Source organism: Leopardus geoffroyi, chromosome X, assembly GCF_018350155.1.
Source record: "Leopardus geoffroyi isolate Oge1 chromosome X, O.geoffroyi_Oge1_pat1.0, whole genome shotgun sequence".
Classification (NCBI taxonomy): Eukaryota; Metazoa; Chordata; class Mammalia; order Carnivora; family Felidae; genus Leopardus; species Leopardus geoffroyi.
In genome coordinates, this window is record NC_059343.1 from 70,632,914 (window position 1) to 70,657,409 (window position 24,496).

At 33.6% G+C, this 24,496-nt stretch overlaps 1 protein-coding gene across 2 annotated transcripts in view; it reads left to right on the top strand.

Annotated features, from left to right (window-relative positions):
- Positions 1-24,496, top strand: part of LOC123594530 — a 414,794-nt gene that overhangs the window by 212,556 nt on the left and 177,742 nt on the right. For both annotated transcript variants that reach the window (XM_045471283.1, XM_045471284.1), the window contains one exon: positions 21,022-21,063. In XM_045471283.1, the coding sequence (XP_045327239.1) occupies positions 21,022-21,063 (42 nt within the window). The remainder of the gene's footprint in view (positions 1-21,021; positions 21,064-24,496) is intronic.

The following is a 24,496-nucleotide window of genomic DNA, read 5'->3' on the forward strand; positions in this document are numbered from 1 at the left end:
ACAACAAAAAAAGAACAAAGCCCAAAGTTAATACAAGGAAGGAAATAATAAAATAGTAGAAATAAATGAAATAAAGATTTAAAAAAACAATTGAAAAATCAAGGAAACAGAGAGCTGGTTCTTTGAAAAGATAAACAAAATTGATAAACCTTTAGCCAGACTCATCAAGAAAAAGAAGAGAGGACTTAACTAAGAAACCAAATAAACAAACAAAAACAAACAACAACAATAAAACAGAAATGAAAGAGAAGTAAAAGCCAACAACACAGAAATAAAAAGGATTATGAGACTACTGTAAAAAGTTATATGGCAACAAATTGGGCAGCCTAGAAGAAATGGATAAATCTTAGAAATACAATCTTCCAAACTGAATCAGGAAGAAATACAAAATTTGAACTGGCTGATTAGTACCAATGAAATTGAATCAGTAATTGAAAAACTCCCAACAAAAAAAAGTACATGCCCAGATGTCTTCATAAGTGAATTATAGTAAAAATTCAAAGAAGAGTTGACACCTACTTTCCTAAAACTATTTCAAAAGTTAGAAAAGAAAGCTTCCACATTATTTTATTGTGGCCAGCATGACCCTGATATCAAAACCAGATAAAGACACTACAAGAAAAGAAATCTACAGGCCAATATTCCTGATGAACATAGATGGAAAAGCCTCAAAAAATTAACAAGCTGAATTCAATAATACATTAAAAGGGCCATTCATTATGATTAGGTAGGATTTATTCCAGGGGTGCAAAGATGGTTCAATATAAACAAACCAATCAATATGGTACAACACATTAATAAAATGGAGGATAAAAATCATATGATCACCTCGGTAGCACAGAAAAAGTATTTTACATTTCAACATCATGATAAAAACAACAAAGTGGGTTTAGAGGGAACATACCTCAAGATAATAAAGGCTATATGTGGCACACCCACAGCTAACAACATACTGAGTGGTGAGATACTGAAAACTTTTCATCTAAGATCAGAAACAACAGGGATGTCCACTCCCAAATTTTTTTCAATTGGAAGTCCTAGCTGCAGCAATTAAACAATAAAAAGAAATAAAAGGCATCCAGATTGGTAACATAGAAATAACTCTTTTACTATTTTCAGATAACACAGAAATAACTTTGTTACTATTTTCAGATGAAATGATACCATACATAGAAAATCTTAAAGACACTATCAAAAAAAACATTAGTACTAATAAATGAATTCAATAAAATTTCAGGATACAAAATTAATACACAAAAATCTGTTGTGAGTCTATACACTAATAGCAAAGTAGCATAAAGGGAAATATAGAAAACAGTCCCATTTACAATTGTGCCAAAAACAATAAAATACCTGGTAATAAGTTTAATCAAGAAAGATAAAGTCCTGCACTCTGAAAGCTATATAACACTAATGAAAAGCATTAAAGACAAAACAAATGGAAAGCTATACCTTGCTAATCATGGTTTAGAATAATCAATACTATTAAAATGTCCATACTACACAAAGCATTCTATAAATTCAATACAATCCTTATCAAAATGCTAATTTTTTTCACAGGATTAGAATAGATAATCCTAAAAATTTTTATGGAACCACAAAATATCCCAAATAGTTAAAAAAAAAACTTAAGAAATAAAAGAGCAAATTTGGAGGTATCACAATCCTAGATTTGAATACACACTACAAACCTATAGTATTCAAATAGTATGGTACTGGAACAAAAAGAGACATGTAGATCAATGCAACAAGATAGAGAATCCATAAGTAAACTCATACTTGTATGGACAATTAATCTATGGTAAAGGAAGCTAGATTACACAATGAATAAAATACATTATTTTTCAATAAGTGGTGCTAGGAAAATAGGACAGCTACATGTCAAAAAAAAAAAAAGTGGACCACTTTCTTACACCATACACAAATATAAACTCAAAATGGATTAAATAGCTAAGTGTGAAACCTAAAACCATAAAACTCCCAGAAGAAAACATACATTAGTCTCTTGAACCTTGGCTGTAACAACATTTTTCTTGATATATCTTCACAGATGAGGGAAACAAGGGAAATGAGAAAAAACTACTGGGACTATACCAAAATACAAACTTTTCTCCACAGTGAAGGAAATAATCAACAAAACAAAAAGTGAATCTACTGAATGAGAGATGTTTTCAAATGATATATCTGATAGGGGTTGATATCTAAAATATATATAGAACTTGTACAAGCCAGCACCAGAAAAACAAATGATCCAATTAAAAAATGGGTAGAGGGCCTAAATATATATTTTTCAAAGAAGACATACAGATGGTCAACAAACACATGAAAAGTTACTCAACTTCACTAATCATCAGAGAAATGAAAATAAAAACCACAATGAGGTATCACCTTACACCTGTCAGAATGGCTAGTATCAAAGAAACCATACCAAGTGTTGGTGAGGATATGGAGAAAAGGAAACACTCATGCACTGTTGATGGGAATGTAAATTGGTGTACCCACTGTGGAAAACAGTATGGAGAATCCTCAAAAAATTAAAAACGGACATATAATATGGTCCAGTAATTCCACTCCTGGGTATTTACCCAAAGGGAAAAAAAAGCACTATTTTGAAATATATGCATCTCTATGTTTATTGCAGCATTATTTGCAATAGCCAACATATGGAAACAACTTATGTGTTCATTGATAAGTGAATAGATAAAGAATAGGTGCTGTGTGTGTGTGTGTGTGTGTGTGTGTGTGCAATGGAATATTACTCAAACATAAGAAGAATGAGATCCTGCTATTTGTGACAGTATAGATGGTTTCAGAAAGTGTCATGCTAAGTAAAATAATTCAGAAGGACAAAGATAAATACCATGTGATTTAACTTACATATGGAATCTAAAAAAATCAAACAAAAATTGTAGACAAAGGCATAAATACAAAGAACAAACCCATGGTTGCCAGAAGTAAAGTATTTGGGGGATGGGTGAAATAGGTGAAGGTGTTTAAAAGGTACAAACTTCCAGTTATAAAATAAATAAGTCATAGGGATTAAAACTACAGTTTAGGGAGTATAGTCATAATATTGTAATAACATTATATATTGAAAGATAGTAACTACACTTATGGTGAGAATAGCATAATGTATAGGATTTTTAAATACTGTATTCTTCATCTGAATTTATTTCTTTTTTACATTTGTTTTGAGAGACAGAGAGAGACAGAGCACAAGTTGGTGAGGGGAAGAGAGAGAATGAGACACAGAATCCAAAGCAGGCTCAGGGCTCTGAGCTGTCATCACAGAGCCTGGTGTGGGGCTCGAACTCACAAACTGTGAGATCATGACCTGAGCTTCAGTTGGTCGCTTAACCGACTGAGCCACGCAGGTGCCCCATGTTCACCTGAATTTTATATAACATTGTATGTAAAATATACTTTAATTCTTAAATTGTCATTTAAATTTTAATAGGGATTGCATTGAATCTGTATACCTTTTTTTTTTTAATTTTTTTTAACGTTTATTTATTTTTGGGACAGAGAGAGACAGAGCATGAACGGGGGAGGGGCAGAAAGAGAGGAAGACACAGAATCGGAAGCAGGCTCCAGGCTCTGAGTCATCAGCCCAGAGCCTGACGCGGGGCTCGAACTCACGGACCGCGAGATCGTGACCTGAGCCAAAGTCGGACGTTTAACCGACTGAGCCACCCAGGCGCCCCAGAATCTGTATACCTTTTATGTAATGTGGAGATTTTAATAATAATAATTCTCCAATCCAAGAACATAGGATATTTTTTCATTTATTTGTGTCTTCTTCCATTTCTTTCATCAATGTGTTATAGCCTTCAACGTACAGATATTTCACCTCCTTGGTTAAATTATTCCTAAATATTTTATTGGTTTTGATGCTATTGTACACAGGATTATTTTCTTAATTTCTTTTTCAGATAGTTCATTTTTGCTGTATAGAAATTCAATGTATTTTGTGTTTTGATTTCCTATTCTGTGAAATTACTGAATTAATTTATTCTAACAGTTTCTTGGTGGGGTGTTCAGGGTTTTCCATATATATGATCATGCTATTTGAAGAGAAAATTTTTATTTCTTACTTTCCAGTTTGGATGCTTTTTTTCTTTTTCCTAATTACTTTGTCTAGAACTTCTACTACTATGATGAATAGAAGTGGTGTTAGTGCTCATCGTCATCTTATTCCTTATTAGAGGTAAACCCTTTAGCATTTCACAGTTTAGTATTATGTTAGCTTTTGTTTGTCACTTATGGCCTTTCTTATGTTTAAGATACTTTCCTTCTGTATCTAACTTTTTTAGAATTTTTATCATGAAGGAATCTCAAATCATTTAGATGCTTTATCTGCATCTATTGAGACTACCATATTATTTTTATCCTTCATTTTGTTAATATAGTATATCATATTATTGATGTATGTGTGTTGAACCATCCTTGTATGCTCGTAATAAATCCTATTTGATCATTGTATATGATTATTTTTAGTTTATTGCTGAGTTCAGTTTGTTAATTTTTGAGGATTTTTGTATCTGTTTTCAACACTGATAATGGCCTGTAATTTTCTTTTCTTGTAGTTTCCTTCTATGCCTTTGGTATAGAGCAATGCTGGCTTTCTAAAATGAGTTTGAAAGTGTGTCCCTCTTTTCTATTTTTGGAAAATTTGAGAAGGATGGGTATTAGTTCTTTTTTAAATGTTAGCTAGAGTTCACCAGTAAAGCTGTATAGTCTTGGAATGTTTTTGTTGTTGTTCAGAGCTTTTTGATTACTGATTCAATCTTACTAGTAGTTGTTCTGTTCAAGTTTTCTATCACTTCACTTTCTATCATTTTACCTTTTTTTGATTCAGAATTTAGTTGCTTTGTTTTAACATACATATTTTTCATAATTCTGAAGAAGTTGGTTGTCACAGTTTCTGCCTGTTTTTCAATGTTTCTGAGGTGGGAGGAGACAGAATGTTGAACCTGCCTACTCTGCCATTTTGTTTATCTACACATTAATATGTAAATATTTCCTTTAAAGTGTTTTCCATTATTTCTTTGATATTCTTATTAGAGCCATCCTTTTGGATCAGTTTTTCTGAACTAAAATGTGTAGCATGAACTAAAGCATTTAACATGACTAACAGTGTAAGTACAATTACTTCTTCATATTAAATATTGTGTTCAGTTTTTTAAAAACATTCATAGAGATTTCCAATTAATATGGTAGTCTGAGCTAGCGATAAAGATATTTCATTCTATCACACACCTATAAATGTCAGATAAAATTTTTTTAATTCTATATTTGTACTCAAAATAAGGAAAGAAAATTTATATATGCCATATAAAATAGTTAACTCAAAATGAGAATAGTAGAAGTTTAAATATGCAGTGGCCCATGTGTATCTACAAATATAGATCTTAGGTGCTTAGGGAAGAAACTTTACACATAAATATATATAAATGGGAAACTGGAAACAAATACATAAGGTTACAAACCTTAAAAGTGCTTCCGTGTTCATATCATTAGCCTGAAAAATACTCTACCCAACACCCCCAGGAAAACAGCAGAGAAGGTTTTGATTCCCTTTGGGATATTAGTGGAAAGAAATATACCTATAAAAAGTTGTAAACCTAACCTTTTGCCTTGTTCATATGTACAATATAAACTATATAGCCAGTGTGGTATGAGAACAGAAAGCTGAATAACGAACACAAAACATATCTATAAGCAGTAAAACCTATTGGATCTTTGCAGAGGTAGTGGTAAAATTAAACTCTAAGGATACCTTCAAAATGAAAGAAATATCAGTTAAATTTAAGGTGTTTAAAAAGTTTAGGATAACCACACCAGGATGTTTTTCTTTGTGAGGGAGGTGCTATGATCATCAAAGACAAAAATTATTAACATATCTTCCTCTCCTGTGCTTCCTGATATCTGAGGTATTTCTTCCCTGGGTGAAAAGTTGTTGCTCTCCTTCCACTGCTATAAATATTCCAGCACCTATAAAACAGAAAACAATTTATTGCCTATTTGACTATAAAATTTGGTCAATATGTATGTGACCATTCCCATGGACTTCACTAAAATAACATTAGTTGATATACAAGACCTTCATCCTTACTCTCCCAGAAAACCTTGTCTCTATCAGTGACCCAGCTTTATCACCAAAACTGTGAAGAAGCTGTCAGGGTTTAAACTACTTGCAAACTAACCATTTAACCTGTCACAGCTTTATGGATTCCAGCAGAAGTTATAAGACTCCTTATCAGAGACAATGGACTTTATTACTCACAGGAATAGCAGTATCCAGAGTATCATCATTTCCTTGGGGAAGTCCCTGAACCCCAATTCTCACAACATAATATGAAGACAGTCAGTAGACAACTACACACAAAGTGGATTGTACTACAAAAAAAGACCTGAGTTTAAACAAGACCTAAACAAGAGTTTAAACAAGACCTATCTTCATGATAGGAAGTAAGCATGTCTGCTGTCTATGACAGAATTATAGACTATTTATGAAAGGGAATTTGCTGTATTAGCATTCTTGTGAAGATCATGTAGAGCCTCTGCTCACAAAAATGCACACACATGAGAGATACATGGAAAATTGCCTCATAACAGTTGACATTCCTACAAATGAAAATAATAGATCATGAAAATCATTATAAATTAAGAATGCTTAAAATGATTAACATTATTTAAAAAAACATATATAAGTAGAGAACAAGTAAAAAAATAGGGATATCTGAAAAAGAACCAAATAGTATGTTGAGAAAAGAAACTTTTAGTAATTGAAATGTTAGCATTTATAGGATGATGTAAAAGCATATTAAAAACATCTAAAGAGGAAATAATCAAGAATGAATTATGTAGAAAGATATGAAAATTAGGAAAGAGGTTAAAATGGGTATAGTTTAATAAGAAGTTTCAACATGTATCTAATTTAGGGTCCCCAAAGGTGAAAACAAAGAAAATGAAAATGAAGCAGTATTTGAAAATACACTGTTTAAAAAGTATACAGAACTGACAAAGGTTGAATCCTTAGATCCAGGAAACCAAGCATATCCTCAATAGAATAAAGCAAAATAAATAGAAAAAAAGAACTACATGCATACCATCATGAAGAATAATGAAATTCCATACCATTAAAAAGAAATAAATGAATTTGAATGTATATTTTAGATATTAAGATAGATCAATTCATCCATTGATGGACATTTGGGCTCTTTCCATACTTTGGCTATTATCAATAGTGCTGCCGTAAACATTGGGGAGCATGTGCCCCTTTGAAACAGCACACTTATATCCCTTGGATAAATACCTGGTAGTGCAATTGCTGAGTCATAGGGTAGTTCTATTTTTAATTTTTTGCGGAACCTCTGTGCTGTTTTCCAGAGTGGCTGCACCAGTTTGCATTCCCACCAGCAGTGCAAAAGAGATCCTTTCTCTGCATCCTCGCCAACATCTGTTGTTGCCTGAGTTATTGTTAGCCATTCTGACAGGTGTAAGGTGGTATCTCATTGGGGTTTTGATTTGTATTTCCCTGATGATGAGTGACGTGGAGCATTTTTTCATCTGTCTGTGAGCCATCTGAATGTCTTCTTTGGAGAAGTGTCTATTAATGTCTGTTGCCAATTTTTTCACTGGATTATTTGGTTTTTGGGTGTTGAGTTTGATAAGTTCTTTATAGATTTTGGATACTAACCTTTTATCTCATATGTCGTTTACAAATTTCTTCTGCCATTCCGTCATTGCCGTTTGGTTTTGCTGATTGTTTCCTTCGCCCTGTGGAAGATTTTTACTTTGATATGGTCCCAATAGATCATTTTTGCTTTTGTTTCCCTTGCCTCCAGAGATGTGTTGAGTAAGAAGTTGCTGCAGCCAAAGTCAAAGAGGTTTTTGCCTGCTTTTTTCTTGAGGATTTTGATGGCTTCCTGTCTTACATTTAGGTCTTTCATCCATTTTGAGTTTATTTTTGTGTATGGTGTAAGAAAGTGGTCCAGATCCATTTTTCTGAACCCTTCAGCACCATTTTCTGAAGAGACTGTCTTTGTTCCACTGGATATTCATTCCTGCTTTGTCAAAGATTAGTTGGCCATACGTTTGTGGGTCCATTTCTGGATTCTGGATTCTGTTCCATTGATCTGAGTGTCTGTTTTTGTGCAGTACCATACTGTCTTGATGATTACCCCTTTGTAATACATCTTGAAGTTTGGAATTGTGATGCCTCCAGCTTTGATTTTCTTTTTTAGGATTTCTTTGGCTATTCGGAGTCTTTTCTGGTTCTATACAAGTTTTAGGATTGTTTGTTCTAGCTCTGTGAAGAATTCTTGTGTTATTTTCATAGACATCGCATTGAATATGTAGACTGCTTTGGGTAGTATCAACATTTTCACAATATTTTTTCTTCCAATCCATGAGCATGGAATATTTTTCCATTTTTTTGTGTCTTCTTCAATTTCTTTCATAGGCTTTCTATAGGTTTCAGGGCATAGATTTTTCACCTCTTTGGCTATGTTTATTTCTAGGTATTTTATGGTTTTTGGTGCAATTGTAAATGGGATTGGTGCCTTGATTTTCTTTCTTTTGCTTCATTATTGGTGTATAGGAATGCAACCGATTTCTGTGCATTGATTTTATATCCTGTGATTTTGCTGAATTCATGGATCAGTTCTAGCAGTTTTTTGGTGGAATCTCTTGGGTTTTCCATATAGAATATCATGTCATCTGCAAAGAGTGAAAGTGTGACTTCCTCCTGGTCGATTTGGATGCCTTTTATTCCTTTGTGTTGTCTGATTGCTGAGGCTAGGACTTCCAATACTATGTTGAATAACAGTGGTGAGAGTGGACATCCCTGTCTTGTTCCTGACCCTGGGAGAAAGCTCTCAGTTTTTCTCCATTGAAGATGATATTAGTGGTGGGTCTTTCATACATGACTTTTATGATCTTAAGATACAATCCTTCTATCCAAAAATTCTTGAGGGTTTTTATCAAGAAAGTATGCTGTGTGGAGTATTACTTGGAAATCAAAAAGAATGAAATCTTGCCACTTGCAACTACGCAGATGGAACTAGAAGCTACTATCCTAAGTGAAATTAGCCAGTCAGAGAAAGACAAATATCATACAACTTCACTCATATGAGGAATTTAAGATACGAAACAGATGAATATAAGGTAAGGGAGGAAAAAATAATATAAAAACAAGGAGGGGAACAAAACATAAGAGACTATTAAATACAGAGAGCAAACTGAGGGTTGCTGGAGGGCTTGTGGGTGGGGGGATGGGCTAAATGGGTAAGGAACATTTAGGGAAGACACTTTTTGGGAGGAGAACTGGGTGTTATACATAGGGGATGAATCACTGGAATCTACTCCTGAAATCACTGTAGCAGTATATGCTAACTAACTTGGATGTAAATTTAAAAAATAAATTTAAAAAAAGGAATCAAAGGAAAAAAAGAACTACAGATAAATGACAGAGTAATAACCATCTTATCATCAAAACAGCATATCAGAAGATAATCAAATATCTTATTTTCTGACAAAACTATGTGTAAACTTAGAATTATTTAACTTAAAGAAGACAAAATATTTCCTCAAAATATTTTCAGAAAAATATTGCAGAAGTTTTCTATTCACATTCCTTCACTGAAAACTAATTAAAGGAATCTTTAAGAAAGAAATAGGAAGCAAGAAAGTATGGTAAGGGAACAAGCTAGTGATAGCTGGTACCAGAAAAAAAAAACCCTACAAAACCTGGATTAAATGTATAAAATAACTAGAATCATTAAAAACAAGCAAAGGTACAATGTTGAGTGAAAGAAAATACATTAAGTGAGCCCAGAATTTACCCTGGATTTTCCCCTGAGGGTGGTTTCAAAACCACAGTTCAGAGAAATAGAGGAGAAATACAGGATAACACCCCACTGGGAAGATAATTTCAGGGCCAGCATGGTAGTTGGACTTAGGGTAAGAGGTGATTCCAAGAAAGGAAAAAGACACAAAGAGAGAGCTATGAAAATATGAATACAAGTTCCCTTGCTTATTTAACCAATTTCTAGGCATTGCATTTTCAGAGTAAGATTCTGGTGTGGTAGGTCTATCAGAAAACAGGTGTTAGGCTGGAATGCTTGAGAGATATTTCAGAAACTGCACAGTTATTGGGAGATAGAGGCTTGAGTTTAGGCAATACCAAGGTATTATTAACAACCATAGTCTTCGGTTTTAAACCTCAGAATGGCCCTATTTTATGATTAAGGGCCACTTTCCAAGATAATTATCTTGAATAAAGTCTAACCAAGTTTCAATGGGATCAAGGTGGTTCAAGGTAATTTGCCTGCCGTGATATTATATAACATCCTCTAGAGGAAAATAACATAATTCATAGTGTCTGCAATGTATCATCTACAATATCTGAAATATAATAAAATTTACTAGATATACAAATATACAAGAAAATTATTAATAAGAAAAAAGAAATATTCAATAGCAGTATATCAGAAAGCATCTAGATATTAGGGTTATTGTAAAAGGGCTTCAAAATAATTGTGATTATTATATTAAAGTGCTATGGGAAAGTGGGTGATGGGCATTGAGGAGGGCACCTGTTGGGATGAGCACTGGGTGTTGTATGGAAACCAATTTGACGATAAATTTCATATAAAAAATAAAATAAAATAAAGTTGAAAGCAGAAGTAAATAAAATAAAGTGCTATGGGCTGAATGTGTTCCCCAAAACCATATGTTGAAACCCTAATACCAAATGTGGTGACATTTGGGGATGAGACCTTTGGGAAGTAATTTGGTTTAGATGGAGTCATGAGTGTGAAGGCCCCATGATGGTATTTGTGCACTTATAAGGGGATGAAATGACCAGACCTCTCTATATCTCTCTCTCTGCCATGTGAGGATAGACATCAAATGGCTGTCTTCAAGCCAGGAAAGGGTCGTTCATCAGGAATGGAATTGGCCATCTCTTTGATCTTGGATTTCCTAGCCTCCAGAACTATGAAAAATAAATGCTTGTTTTTTTAATCCCAATCTATGGAATCTGTTACAGTAGACCAGGCTATTGAATATATACAGATAATGGAGAAAAAGACAAAATGCATAAGAAGATGGATAATTACCAAAAGTAATTAGAATGTATAAAAATAGATACTTGCACATTTTATTATATAACTGCAAAATATGATATCAGAAATTATAAGCTACTTAGATAAGTTCAATAGTAGATAATGTTAGTGAATTTGGAAGATTTGTCAATTGAAAACAATCTAAACTAAAGCACTGGAAAAAAAAGAATGGAAAAATGAGAACAGAGTATGTATGACATGCCTAAACCTTCTAACATACATGTAATTCGTATTCCAAATGGAAAGTATAGAGAGAATGGGGCAGGAAAATCATTTAAATAAATAATGACCAAGAATATTTTTTCAAATGTGATGAAATACATAAAACCACAGATTAAAGAAGTTCATCAGACCACCAGCAGGATGTTTATAAACAAACAAAACTTTACCTACACACATCACAGTCAAATCACTCAAGTTATTGAAAAATCAAAAACAGAAAAAAATGTTACAATCAGTTGGAGAAAGAAAACATTCTTCAAAAAAAAAAAAAACCACATAATAAGATTGATAGCTGGCTTTTCAGCACAAGCCATGGAAGCCAAATGTGAGATGACAAAATATTCTTATTTCCCCTGGACTAAAGGAGGTACCAGGAAGCAACACTTTCAACTTTAAAATTGAAACAGTTCCCAGAAAACCAGAATGATTGTTCACCCTAGCCAGAAGAAAATATTATGATATCTTTAAAATAGTGAAAGGCGAAAGTCCATGCCAATTTATATTCTACACAGCAAATATATTCTCCTATTCTGTCGGTTGCCTTTTAGTTTTGCTGATTGTTTCCTTCGCTGTGCAGAAGCTTTTTATTTTGATGAGGCCCCAATAGTTCATTTTTGCTTTTATTTCCCTTGCCTCCAGAGACGTGTTCAGTAAGAAGTTGCTGAGGCCAAGATCAAAGAGGTTTTTGCCTGCTTTCTCCTCGAGAATTTTGATGGCTTCCTGTCTTACATTGAGGTCTTTCATCCATTTTGAGTTTATTCTTGTGTATGGTGTAAGAAAGTGGTCCAGGTTCATTCTTCTGCATGTCGCTGTCCAGTTTCCCAGCACCAGTTGCTGAAGAGAGTGTCTTTATTCCATTGGATATTCTTTCCTGCTTTGTCAAAGACTAGTTGGCCATACATTTGTGGATCCATTTCTGGGTTCTCTATTCTGTTCCATTGATCTGTCTGCTCTTGTACCAGTACCATACTGTCTTGATGATTACAGCTTTGTAGTATAGCTTGAAGTCCGGGATTGTGATGCCTCCTGCTTTGGTTTTCTTTTTCAAGATTGCTTTGGCTATTTGTGATCTTTTCTGGTTCCATACAAATTTTAGGATTATTTGTTCTAGTTCTGTGAAGAATGCTGTGTTACTTTGATAGGGATTGCATTGAATATGTGGATTGCTTTGGGTAGTATCGATATTTTAACAATATTTGTTCTTCCTATCCAGGAGCATGTTATCTTTTTCCATTTTTTTTTCTGTCATCTTCAATTTCTTTCATAAGCTTTCTATAGTTTTCAGTGTATACATTTTTCACCTCTTTGGTTAGATTTACTCCTAGATATTTTATGGTTTTTTTGTGCAACTGTAAATGGGATTGATTCCTTGATTTCACTTTCTTTTGCTTCATTATTGGTGTATAGGAATGCAACCAATTTCTGTGCATTGATTTTATATCCTGAAACTTTGCTGAATTCATGAATCAGTTCTAGCAGTTTTTTGGTGGAATATTTTGAGTTTTCCATATAGAGTATCACGTCATATGTGGATGGAACTGGAGGGTATTATGCTAAGTGAAATTAGTCAGAGAAAGACAAAAATCATATGACTTCACTCATATGAGGACTTTAAGAGACAAAACAGGTGAACATAAAGGAAGGGAAACAAAAATAATATAAAAACATGGAGGGGGACAAAACAGAAGAGACTCATAAATATGGAGAACAAATTGAGGGTTGCTGGAGGGATTGTGGGAGGGGGGATGGGCTAAATGGGTAAGAGGCACTAAGGAATCTACTCCTGAAATCATTGTTGCACTGTATGCTAACTAATTTCTATGTAAATTTTAAAAAATAAAAAAAGAAAATTAAAAAAAAGAAAACAGATGAACACATGGGAAGAAACAAAAAGAGATTGAGAGGGAAGCAAACCATAAGAGACTCTTAACTGTAGAGAACAAACTGAAGGTTGATGTAGGGAAGTGGGTGGGGTGTGGGCTAACTGGGTGTTAGGTATTAAGGAGGGTATGTGTCGTGATTAGCACTGGGAGATATATGTAAGTGATAAATCACTAAATTGTACGCCTGAAGCCGATTTTATCATACATGTTAACTAACTAGAATTTAAACAAACACTTGAAAAAAAACGAGGGCAAAATGAAAATATTTTAATAAGAATAAATGCTGAAAGAATTTGTTACAAGAGACTTGCACTAGGATTAGTGAAGTTTTTCTACCTAGAGGAGGATTATCTCAGATGAAAGTAAAAACTTGAAATAAGTAATGAATAGTCCCAGAAATGGTAAATGTGTTTGTAGGATATAAATGAATACCGTCTGTATAAAATAAAAACAACTATCAATGATTTATAAATGGTATAACATTTATAATAGTAAAAAATTACAAGGATGCAGCCCTTTAGTGAAATGCTAGGCATTACTTAAGAAGCAGTGAAATTACTAATTTAATTTGCACTGAAATAAATCAGACACATATTTTAATTTGTAGTGCAAGACATTAAATTTTTTGGTCTGAGAAATATTTATACCTTTAAAAAATATTTTATTTTTTATTTTTTAAATGCTTTTATTTATTTGTGAGAGAGAGACAGAGTGTGAGTGGGGGAGGAGCAGAGAGAGAGGGAGACACACAATCTGAAGCAGGCTCCAGGCTCTGAGCTGTCAGCACAGAGCCTGACGTGGGGCTCAAACTCACAAACCGCAAGATCATGACCTGAGCCAAAGTCAGACGCTCAACCGACTGAGCCACCCAGGTGCCCCACCTTTAAAATTATTTTAGACTGCAATGAGACTCCTGCTGCTTAAAGTAATGGCCTTACAAAGAAGAGGTCATATAGTGACCAAGGCCTGGCACTTCAGGGAGTGTCTCCAGTGTGTGCTGCATACACTCTGCTGTTGTAGATTGGATGCTATATCCTTCAGGCCAGTTGTCTGCAGAGGCTCTTCTTGCCTGCTATAGCCAGTGTTTGGTCCCTGGCATGAATGTGGTGAGTTTTAACTAGGTGTGCTCTGGTCTCCTTGTGAAATGAGCACTGACACCAACTCCAACAGAATTGAGGTCCTGAATAAATCTCTGGTCATGAGAAATGGTGTGGATGTTGTTTGTGCTGGTCTTCTAGGGGAGGGGCCCATCACACTGGTACTAAGGCAAGCTTGACTGAAAAGTGTGGTCCCACTGGAGCACAGAAGAATTATACAGCCTAATAAACTTTAGGAATTCAGTGATTTCATCAATCATGATAACATTCATACTATAGGAGTCCCAGAAGAAGAAGAGAGAGAAAAGAGGGCAGAAAAAATTTTAAGAAATTATTGAAGAAAGCTTCTCTGATTTGGGGAAGGAAACAGACATTCAGACCTAGAAGGCACAAACTCCCTTCAAAATAAACAAAAGTCCAACACCAAGACATATTGCAATTAATTTTGAAAATATAGTGATAAAGAAAAAATCTTAAAAGGAGCAAGACAAAAGTAGTTCTTAATTTACAAGGGAAAACCCATAAGGCTAGCTGAAGATTTCTCAACAGACACTTGGCAAGCCAGAAGGAAGTGGCACAGTATATTCAATGTGATGAATTCGGAAAATCTGCACCCAAGAAGACTCTATCCAGCAAGACTATAATTCAGAATATAAGAAGAGATAAAAAGAGTTCCCAGACAAACAAAACTAAAAAGAGTTCATGACCACTAAACCAGCCCTGCAAGAAATATTAAAGAGGATTCTTTGAGTTGAAAGAGAGACCAAAAGTAAAAAAGATGAGAAAATGTCAGAGAAAATCTCTAGATGGCAAAACAGGTAATAAAATGAAAATAAATGCATATCTATCAATAATTACTTTGAATGTAAATGGACTAAATGCTCCAATCAAAAGACATAGGATGTCAGAATTGATTTAAAAAAATCCATGTATATGCTGCCTACAAGAGACTCATTTTACACTTAAAGACACCTGCAGTTTGAAAATTGCGGGGGGAGATACATTTATCATGCAAATGGATGTCACAAGAAAGTTGAAGTAGAAATACTTATATCATAAAACTAGACTCTATTTCTCTTGTATTATTTTTATCCTGCTTTGATATCAGGGTAGTACTGGCCACTTGGAATGATTTTGAATGTGTTCCCTATATTCCATTATTTGTATAGTTTTGATAAAGATTGTCATTAATTATTATTTTTAAAATATTTGGTAGAATTCAACAATGAAACCATATGGTCTTGGGCTTTTCTGTGCTGGGAGTTTTTGATTCATAATGCAAACTTCATTTCTGTTATTGATCTAGGATTTCCCATTTCTTGGATTCAAGATTCATGGTTCAATCTTGGTAACTTGTGTGTCTTTAGGAGTTACCTGTGTTTTCTTTTTCCTAAGTTATCTGATGTTTTTAGTATGTAATTGTTTATAGTAATCTGTTCTCACACTGTGTATTTCTGTGATTATCTGTTGAATTGTTTTCTCTTTCATTTCTCATTTTTGTTTTTGAATCTTCTCTTTTTTTCTTAGATAATGTATTATGTTATTATTTATTCTGGTCTCATATTGATTTCTGATTTTTCTTTTTTATTTAAAGTTTTTATTTATATTTTAGTTAACATATATGGAAAAATTGGTCTCAGGTGTAGAATTTAGTGATCCATCATTTACATACAACACCCAGTGCTCATCACAGCATGTGATCTCTTTAACCATCAACCATTAGCCCATCTCCTGACCACCTCCCTCCATCAACCCTCAGTTTGTTCAAGACTCTCTCATGGTTTGCTTCCCTCTTTCTCTCCTTTTTCCCCTTCCTCTATGTTCATTTGTTTTATTTCTTAAACCACTTCACACCTGTCAGGATGGCTAAAATTAACAACACAAGAAACAACAGATGTTGGCCAGGATGCAGAAAAAGTTGAACCCTCTTACACTGTTGGTGGGGATGCAAACTGCTGCAGCCACTCTGAAAAACAGTATGGAGGTTCCTCAAAGAGTTAAAAATAGAACTACCCTATGACCCAGCAATTACACTACTAGGTATTTAAACAAAGCATACAAAAATACTGATTCAAAGGGGCACATGCACCCCAATGTTTATAGCAATGTTACCAACAATAGCCAAATTATGGAGAGAGTCCACATGTCCATCGACTGATGAATGGATGAAGATAGGTATATATATAATGGAATATTACTCAGATATCAAAAAGGATGATATCTTGCCATTTGCAACAACATGGATGGAGCTAAAGTGGATTATGCTAAGTGAAATAAGTCAGTCAGATAAAGACAAATACCATATGACTTCATTCATATTTCTCATTTTTCTTTGTTATTTCTTTCCTCTACTAAATCTCAGCTAGCTTTCTTCTTTTTCTAGTTCCTGATGGTGTAATGATAAGTTGTTTAATTGAACTATTTTTCTTAATGTAATCATTTACAGCATAAATTTCATTCTACCATTTGCTTTTGCTGCACTACATAAGTTTTGGAATACTGTGTTTCCTTTCTTCTTTGTTTTGAGACATATTTTGATTTGCTGTTTGATTTGTTTTTTGGCTTCTTGCTTTTACAGTAGTTTGTTGTTTAATATATACATATTATATATTTAATATTTACATTGTAGTTTTTCCAGCTTTGTTTATTGTTGATATTTAATTTTGTACCATTGTGGTTGAAAAATATACTTGACAAGATTATAGCCTTCTTAAAATTGTAATATTTGTTATTTCCTGTTTATGTGATTTAATCAGGGGATTCTTCTGTGTATACTTGAAGAAAATGTGTATTCTGTTTTTCTTGGATGGAATGTTTTATATATATATTTTAGAACTGTGTATTAAGAATTATGATTCAAGTAAAAAAATGCTCTTGCTGAAAATAATAACTAATGGAGGATATTCATTTATAATAAAGCTTATCAAAGAGGAGGTTGGTGATGGGTGAAATAGGTGAAGGAGATTAAGAGTATACTTATGATGAGCACTGAGTTATGATAGATAGAATTGTTTAATCATTATATTGTAAACATGGAACTAATATAACATTGTATGTTAGCTATACTGGAATTAAAATTAAAAATTTAATAAAAAATAAAATATATTTAGAAAAAAATTCACACTAATAAACTGTTAAACACATTATTTTTAATGTTGTAATAGACCCATTACTTGTTAAAATAAAGATCATGTTTTTAAAAAATAAGTATTTCTAAAACAAAAAAATAAGAATTATATTTTGTATATTTTTCAAACCCTTTTAATTATGATTTAATAGAAGATAGTTCGATATTCATATTCTGCATTTAATATGTTGTCATATTACATGGCATAAAACTCTGGAGTGCCCCATTCTATACTAATGAGTAAGGAGAGCAAATAAGTCAAATACTCTCATTATTATGAAAATAATTTTGACCTAATGTACCCCTGAAAGATCTTGAAGACACACAGTTTCCCAAACCACACTTGACAAGCTTACACTACAATAAGGATGGAAATAATATTAAAGGAAACAGTATTTGTTTCTGTAACTAACATAATTAATGTAGCATTGTGTGTAAATTATCCTCAAATTAAAAAAAAAAGATAGAATAAGTCAAAACATTATATATGAGAAAAATGGAATAGTGCAATAATTAATCCCAAAAAAATCCTCCAAGAAATTGGAATAAAGAAACAAATAACAGATAAAATACAGACCAAACAAATGCTATAAAACTGATTGATATAAACACAATTATATCAGCAATTACCTTAAATGTAAATAGTTTAACACACCATTTAAAAGACAAATATTTTAAGAATGTATTAAAAGTAGACCTAAATTATGTTCATAAGAGGTACACTTTACATATGTGGATACAGAAGATAGAAATTGAAAAGATGGAAAATATGTAACATGTAGAACTGATACTAAGTGGTGTTCAACCAAAGAGGTGAAAGTTCTGTATTACTGAAAAGTAGAAAATGCTGATGAAATAAATTGAACATGACACAGAGAAATGGGAAGATATTCTGTGCTCATGGATTGGAAGAACAAATATTGTTAAAATGTCTATATTACCCAAAGTAATCTCCACATTTAATGTAATCCCTGTCACAATACCACCAGCATTTTGCACAGAGCAAGAACAAACAATCCTAAAACTTGTATGGAACCATAAAGATCCTGAAGACCCACAAGAACCTTGAATATGAAAAGCATTCCGGAGGCATCACAATTCCAGACTTCAAATTATATTACAAATCCGTAGTGATCAAAACCGTATGGTAATGACAGAAAAATAGGCACATAGATCAATGGAACAGAATAGAAAACCCAGAAATGAAACTATAACTATATGTTCAATTAATCTTTGACAAGCAGGAGGGAAGAATATCCAATGGGAAAAAGAATGTCTTTTCAAAAAAAGGTGTTGGGAAAACTGGACAGCAACATGTAAAAGAATGAAGCTAGACCACTTTCTTACACCATACCCAAAAATAGATTCAAAATGGGTGAAAGACCTAAATGTGAGCCAGGAAACCATTAACATCCTAAAGAATACAGAGAGTAACCTCTTTGATATTTGGCCATAGCAACTTCTTACAAGATATGTGTCCTGAGGCAAGGGAAACAAATGTAAAAATAAACTATTGGGACTTCATCAAAATAAAAAACTTCTACACAGCGAAGGAAATAATCAACAAAACTAAAAGGCAACCTACAAAATGGGAGAAAGTATTTGAAAATGGCATACCTGATAAAGGAATAATATTCATAATATATAAACTTATAAAACTCAACACCACAAAAATGAATAATCCAATTAAAAATGGGTAGAAGACATGAATAGACATTTTTCCAAAGAAGACATTCAGATGGCCAACAGACACATGAAAAGATGATAAACATCTTTGGTTATCAGGGAAATAACAAATCGAAACTACAAGAAGATATCACCTCACACTTGTCAGGATGGTTAAAATTCACAACAGAAGAAAGAACACATGTTGGTGAGGATGTGGAGAAAGGATAACCCTGTTGAACTATTGATGGGAATGCAAACTTGTGCAGCCACTCTAGAAAACAGTACGGAGGTTCCTGAAAAAGTTAAAAATAAGAATTTACCCTGTGATCCAGCAATTGCATTACTAGGTACTTACTTAAAGGATACAAAAATACAGATTCAAATGGATACATATACCCTGATGTTTACAGCAGCATTATCTACAATAGCCAAATTATGGGAAGAGCCCAACTGTCCATTGACTGATGAATGGATAAAGAGGAGTTGGTAAAGATATACAATGGAATAGGAGTTGGTATAGATATAGAATGGAATATTACCCAGCCACAAAAAAATGAAATATTACCATTTGCAACAGTGTTTATGGAGCTATAGAGCATTATGTTAAGCAAAATAAGGCAGTCGGGGAAAGACAAGTACTATAGGATTTCACTCATATGTGGAATTTCGGAAACAAAACAAATGAGCATAGGGAAAAAAGGAGAGAGAGAGAGAGAAGCCAAGAAGTGGACCCTTAACTTTAGAGAAAAAACTGTTACCAGATAGGAGGTGGGTAGGAAGATAAGTTAAATAGGTTATTGGGATTAAGGTGTGCCCTTGTGATGAGCACAGGGTGTTGTATGTGAGTGTTGAATCACTAAATTGTAGAACTGAAACTAATATTACACTGTCTGTTAAGTAACTGGAATTGAAATGAAAACTTAAAAAAATCAAGAGATGTTCATCCTACATGACTCTTACAGATAATATAAAGACTAAAAAAAAAAGCCAGAGACAAAGGAATTGTGCTATATGTTTTCATTTGTATGAGCTTTGAAGTAGACAAAAATGATTGATTATGCAATAGAATATTGCTTACCACTTAGAGTATAGACTGGAAAGGAGCATAAGAGAACCTTATGAAATGCTGGATAGTTTCTATATTCATAATTTTGTTGTGATTATGCAGGTATGTACATATGTAAAGATATCATATATATACATATATATGTGTGTGTGTATGTATATATATATTTATATATATGGCACTTGTATGTTATCTGTATTAATATAAATAAACAAATTTCTTAAAAAGAAACTCTGGCAGGAAAATGATAAAATATATCATTCATTTTATAATATTTGAGAGTTAAGACTAATTTTGCCAGTTTAATATATGGAACTGAAATATTGGACCATGATAATATAAAAGGTGGAAGAGAGGAGATTAGAGTATAAAGGTTTTAAAGTCATTTTAGTGATCAGAGGAGGATATAGGTATTGATTAGATTATTTTCTATGCATTTTAAAACTTAGGTTCAGGTACATGCATAGAATGTGTTATGTCATGACCAATAGAGTAGAAAATTAAGAAAAAAATTAATAGAATGCAGAGAAGATGGATGAAAGGAGGACACAAAAATGGGGTACATAGAAGACAAAATAAGATGGTAGAAAAAATCCAAATTATCATAATTACAATAAATATAAATTGAAAAAAGCCATCTGTTAAAAGAAGCTTTCAGATTGGTGCTATTTCCTCAGATTCTGAAAGATGTCTTTCTATAACCTGGAAATAGATTATTTGAAATACATTAAATGTTATCATTCAATACTTTACTCTGTACCTGTAAAAGAATAAGAGATTTATATGAAAAATTCAACACTAATTCCTTTATTACTTTTCCTTGTAGTCTTACCTCAGCCATGAAATGGAATCAGATATGATAGATGTGGTAAGTGGCCTTCTAAGTTTTTTTATCCAATAAAATATTTCACATATACATACTTTTTGATACCTGAGTGCTAAATAATTATATTTTCTTTAGTACTCTGTGTAAAATATAGGGACATACATATATAATGAATGTTTAAGAATATTTTATTTTCCCTTTGTGTCACACACAAAAAAATGGGTGAAATAAGGAAAATTAAATATGTTAAATTAAAATTAATGATAGTATTCTAAAATTTGAGACAAAAATAAGCTATGAATTAGTTGAAAAATGTGTAATTATATTTATTTATTTTTTAATATGAAATTTATTGTCAAATTGGTTTCCATACAACACCCAGTGCTCATCCCAACAGGTGCCCTTCTCCATGCCCATCATCCACTTTGCCCTCTCTCCCGCTCCCCATCAACCCTCATTTTATTCTCAGTTTTTAAGGGTCCCATATGTTTTGGCTCCCTCCCACTCTAATTTTTTTCCGTACCCTCCCCTATAGTCTTTTGTTAAGTTTCTCAGGATCCACATAAGAGTGAAAGCATATGGTATCTGTCTTTTTCTCTATGAACTATTTCACTTAGCATAACACTCTCCAGTTCCATCCACGTTGCTACAAAAGGACATATTTCATTGTTTCTCATTGCCAAGTAGTATTCCATTGTGTATATAAACCACAATTTCTTTATCCATTATTCAGTTGAAGGACATTTAGGCTCTGTCCATAATTTGGCTATTGTTGAAAGTGCTGCTATAAACACTAGGGTAAAAGTGCCCCTATGCAATCAGCACAGCAGTATCCTTTGGGTAAATTCCTAGTAGTGTTATTGCTGGGTCATCGGGTAGATCTATTTTTAGTTTTTTGAGGAACCTCCACACTGCTTTCCAGAGCAGCTGCACCAGTTTGCATTCCCACCAACAGTGCAAGAGGGTTCCCGTTTCTCAACAACCTCGCCAGCATCTATAGTCTCCTGATTTGTTCATTTTAGCCACTCTGACTGGAATTAAGTGGTATCTGAGTGTGGTTTTGATTTGTATTTCCCTGATGAGGAGTGACGTTGAGCATCTTTTCATGTGCCTGTTGGCCATCTGGATGTCTTCTTTAGAGAAGTGTCTATTCATGTTTTCTGCCCATTTCTTCACTGGATTATTTGTTTTTCAGGTGTGAAGTTTGGTGAGTTCTTTATAGATTTTGGATACTAGCCTTTTGTCTGATATGACATTTGCGAATATCTGTTCCCATTCCATCCATTGCCTTTTAGTTTTGTTGATTGTTTCCTTTGTAGTTCAGAAGCTTTTTATCTTCATAAGGTCCCAGTAGTTCATTTTTGCTTTTGATTCCCTTGTGTTTGGATATGTGTCAATAAAGAAAATACTGCGGCAAGGTCAGAGAGATTTTTTCCTGCTTTCTCCTCTAGGGTTTTCATGTTTTCCTGTCTCATATTCAATACTTTATCCATTTTAGGTTTATTTTTGTGAATGGTGTGAGAAAATGTACTAGTTCCATTCTTCTGCATATTGCTGTCCAGTTCTCCCAGCACCATTTATTAAAGAGACTGTCTTTTTTCCATTGGATGTTCTTTCCTGCTTTGTCAACGATTAGTTGGCCATACGTTTGTGGGTCTAGTTCTGGGGTTTCTATTCTATTCCATTGGTCTATGTGTCTGTTTTTGTGCCAATACCATGCTGTCATGATGATTACAGCTTTGTAGTAGAGGCTAAAGTCTGGAATTGTGACGCCTCCTGCTTTGGTCTTCTTCAATATTACTTTGGCTACTTGGGGTCTTTTGTGGTTCCATACAAATTTTAGGATTGCTTGTTCTAGCTTCGAGGAGAAGGCTGGTTGAATTTTGATTTGTATTGCATTGAATGTGTAGATAACTTTGGGTAGTATTGACATTTTAACAATATTTATTCTTCCAATCCATGAGCACGGAATGTTTTTCCATTTCTTTATTTCTTCAATTTCCTTCATAAGCTTTCTATAATTTTCAGCATACAGATCTTTTACATCTTTGGTTAGGTTTATTCCTAGGTATTTTATGCTTCTTGGTGCAATTGTGAATGGGATCAGTTTCTTTATTTGCTTTCTGTTGCTTCACTATTAGTGTATAAGAATGCAACTGATTTCTGTTCATTGATTTTGTATCCTGCGACTCTGCTGAGTTCATGTATCAGTTCTAGCAGACTTTTGGTGGAGTCTCTCAGGTTGTCATGTATAATATCATGTCATCTGCAAAAAGTGAAATCTTAACTTCATCATTGCCAATTTTGATGCCTTTTATTTCCTTTTGTTGTCTGATTGCTGATGCTAGAACTTCCACCACTATGTTAAACAACAGTGGTGAGAGCGGACATCCCTGTCATGTTCCTGATTTCAGGGGGAAAGCTCTCATTTTTCCCCCATTGAGGATGATATTAGCTGTGGGCTTTTCATAAATGGCTTTTTTGATGTTTAAGTATGTTCCTTCTATCTCGATTTTCTCAAGGGTTTTTATGAAGAAAGGATGCAGAATGTTGTCAAATGCGTTTTCTGCATCGATTGACAGGATCATTTGGTTCTTATCTTTCATTTTCTTAACGTGATGTATGACATTGATTGATTTGTGAATGTTGAACCATCCCTGCAGCCCAGGAATGAATCCCACTTGATCATAGTTTAATAATTCTTTTTGAGTGATGTTGAATTCGATATGCTAGTATCTTGTTGAGAATTTTTGCTTCCATATTCATCAGGGATATTGGCCTGTAGTCCTTTTTTTTTGGTGGGTCTCTATCTGGTTTGGGAATCAAAGTAATGCTGGATTCATAGAATGAGTCTGGAAGTTTGCCTTCCCTTTCTATTTTTTGGAACAGCTTGAGAAGGATAGGTATTGTCTGTGCATTAAATGTGTGGTAGCATTACCCAGGGAAGCCATCTGGTCCTGGACTCTTATTCTTTGGGAGATTTTTGATAACTGATTCAATTTCTTCACAGGTTATGAGTCCGTTCAAGTTTTCCATTTCTTCCTGTTTGAGTTTTGGAAGTGGGTGGGTGCTTAGGAATGTGTCCATTGCTTCCAGGTTGTCTAGTTTGTTGAAATATAATTTTTCATAGTATTCTTTAATAATTGCTTGTATTTCTGAGCGATTGGTTGTCATAATTCCATTTTCATTGGTGATTTTATCTCTTTGGGTCATATCCCTTTTCTTTTTAAGAAGCCTGGCTAGAGGTTTATCAATTTTGTTTATTTTTTCAAAAAAACAATCTTGGTTTCGTTGATCTGCTCTACAAGTTTTTTAGATTCTATATTGTTTATTTCTGCTCTGATATTATTTCTCCTCTTCTGGGTTTGGGATGTCTTTGCTGTTCTGCTTCTATTTCCTTTAGGTGTGCTGTTAGATTTTGTATCTGAGATTTTTCTTGTTTCTTGAGATAGGCCTGCATTGCAATGTATTTTCC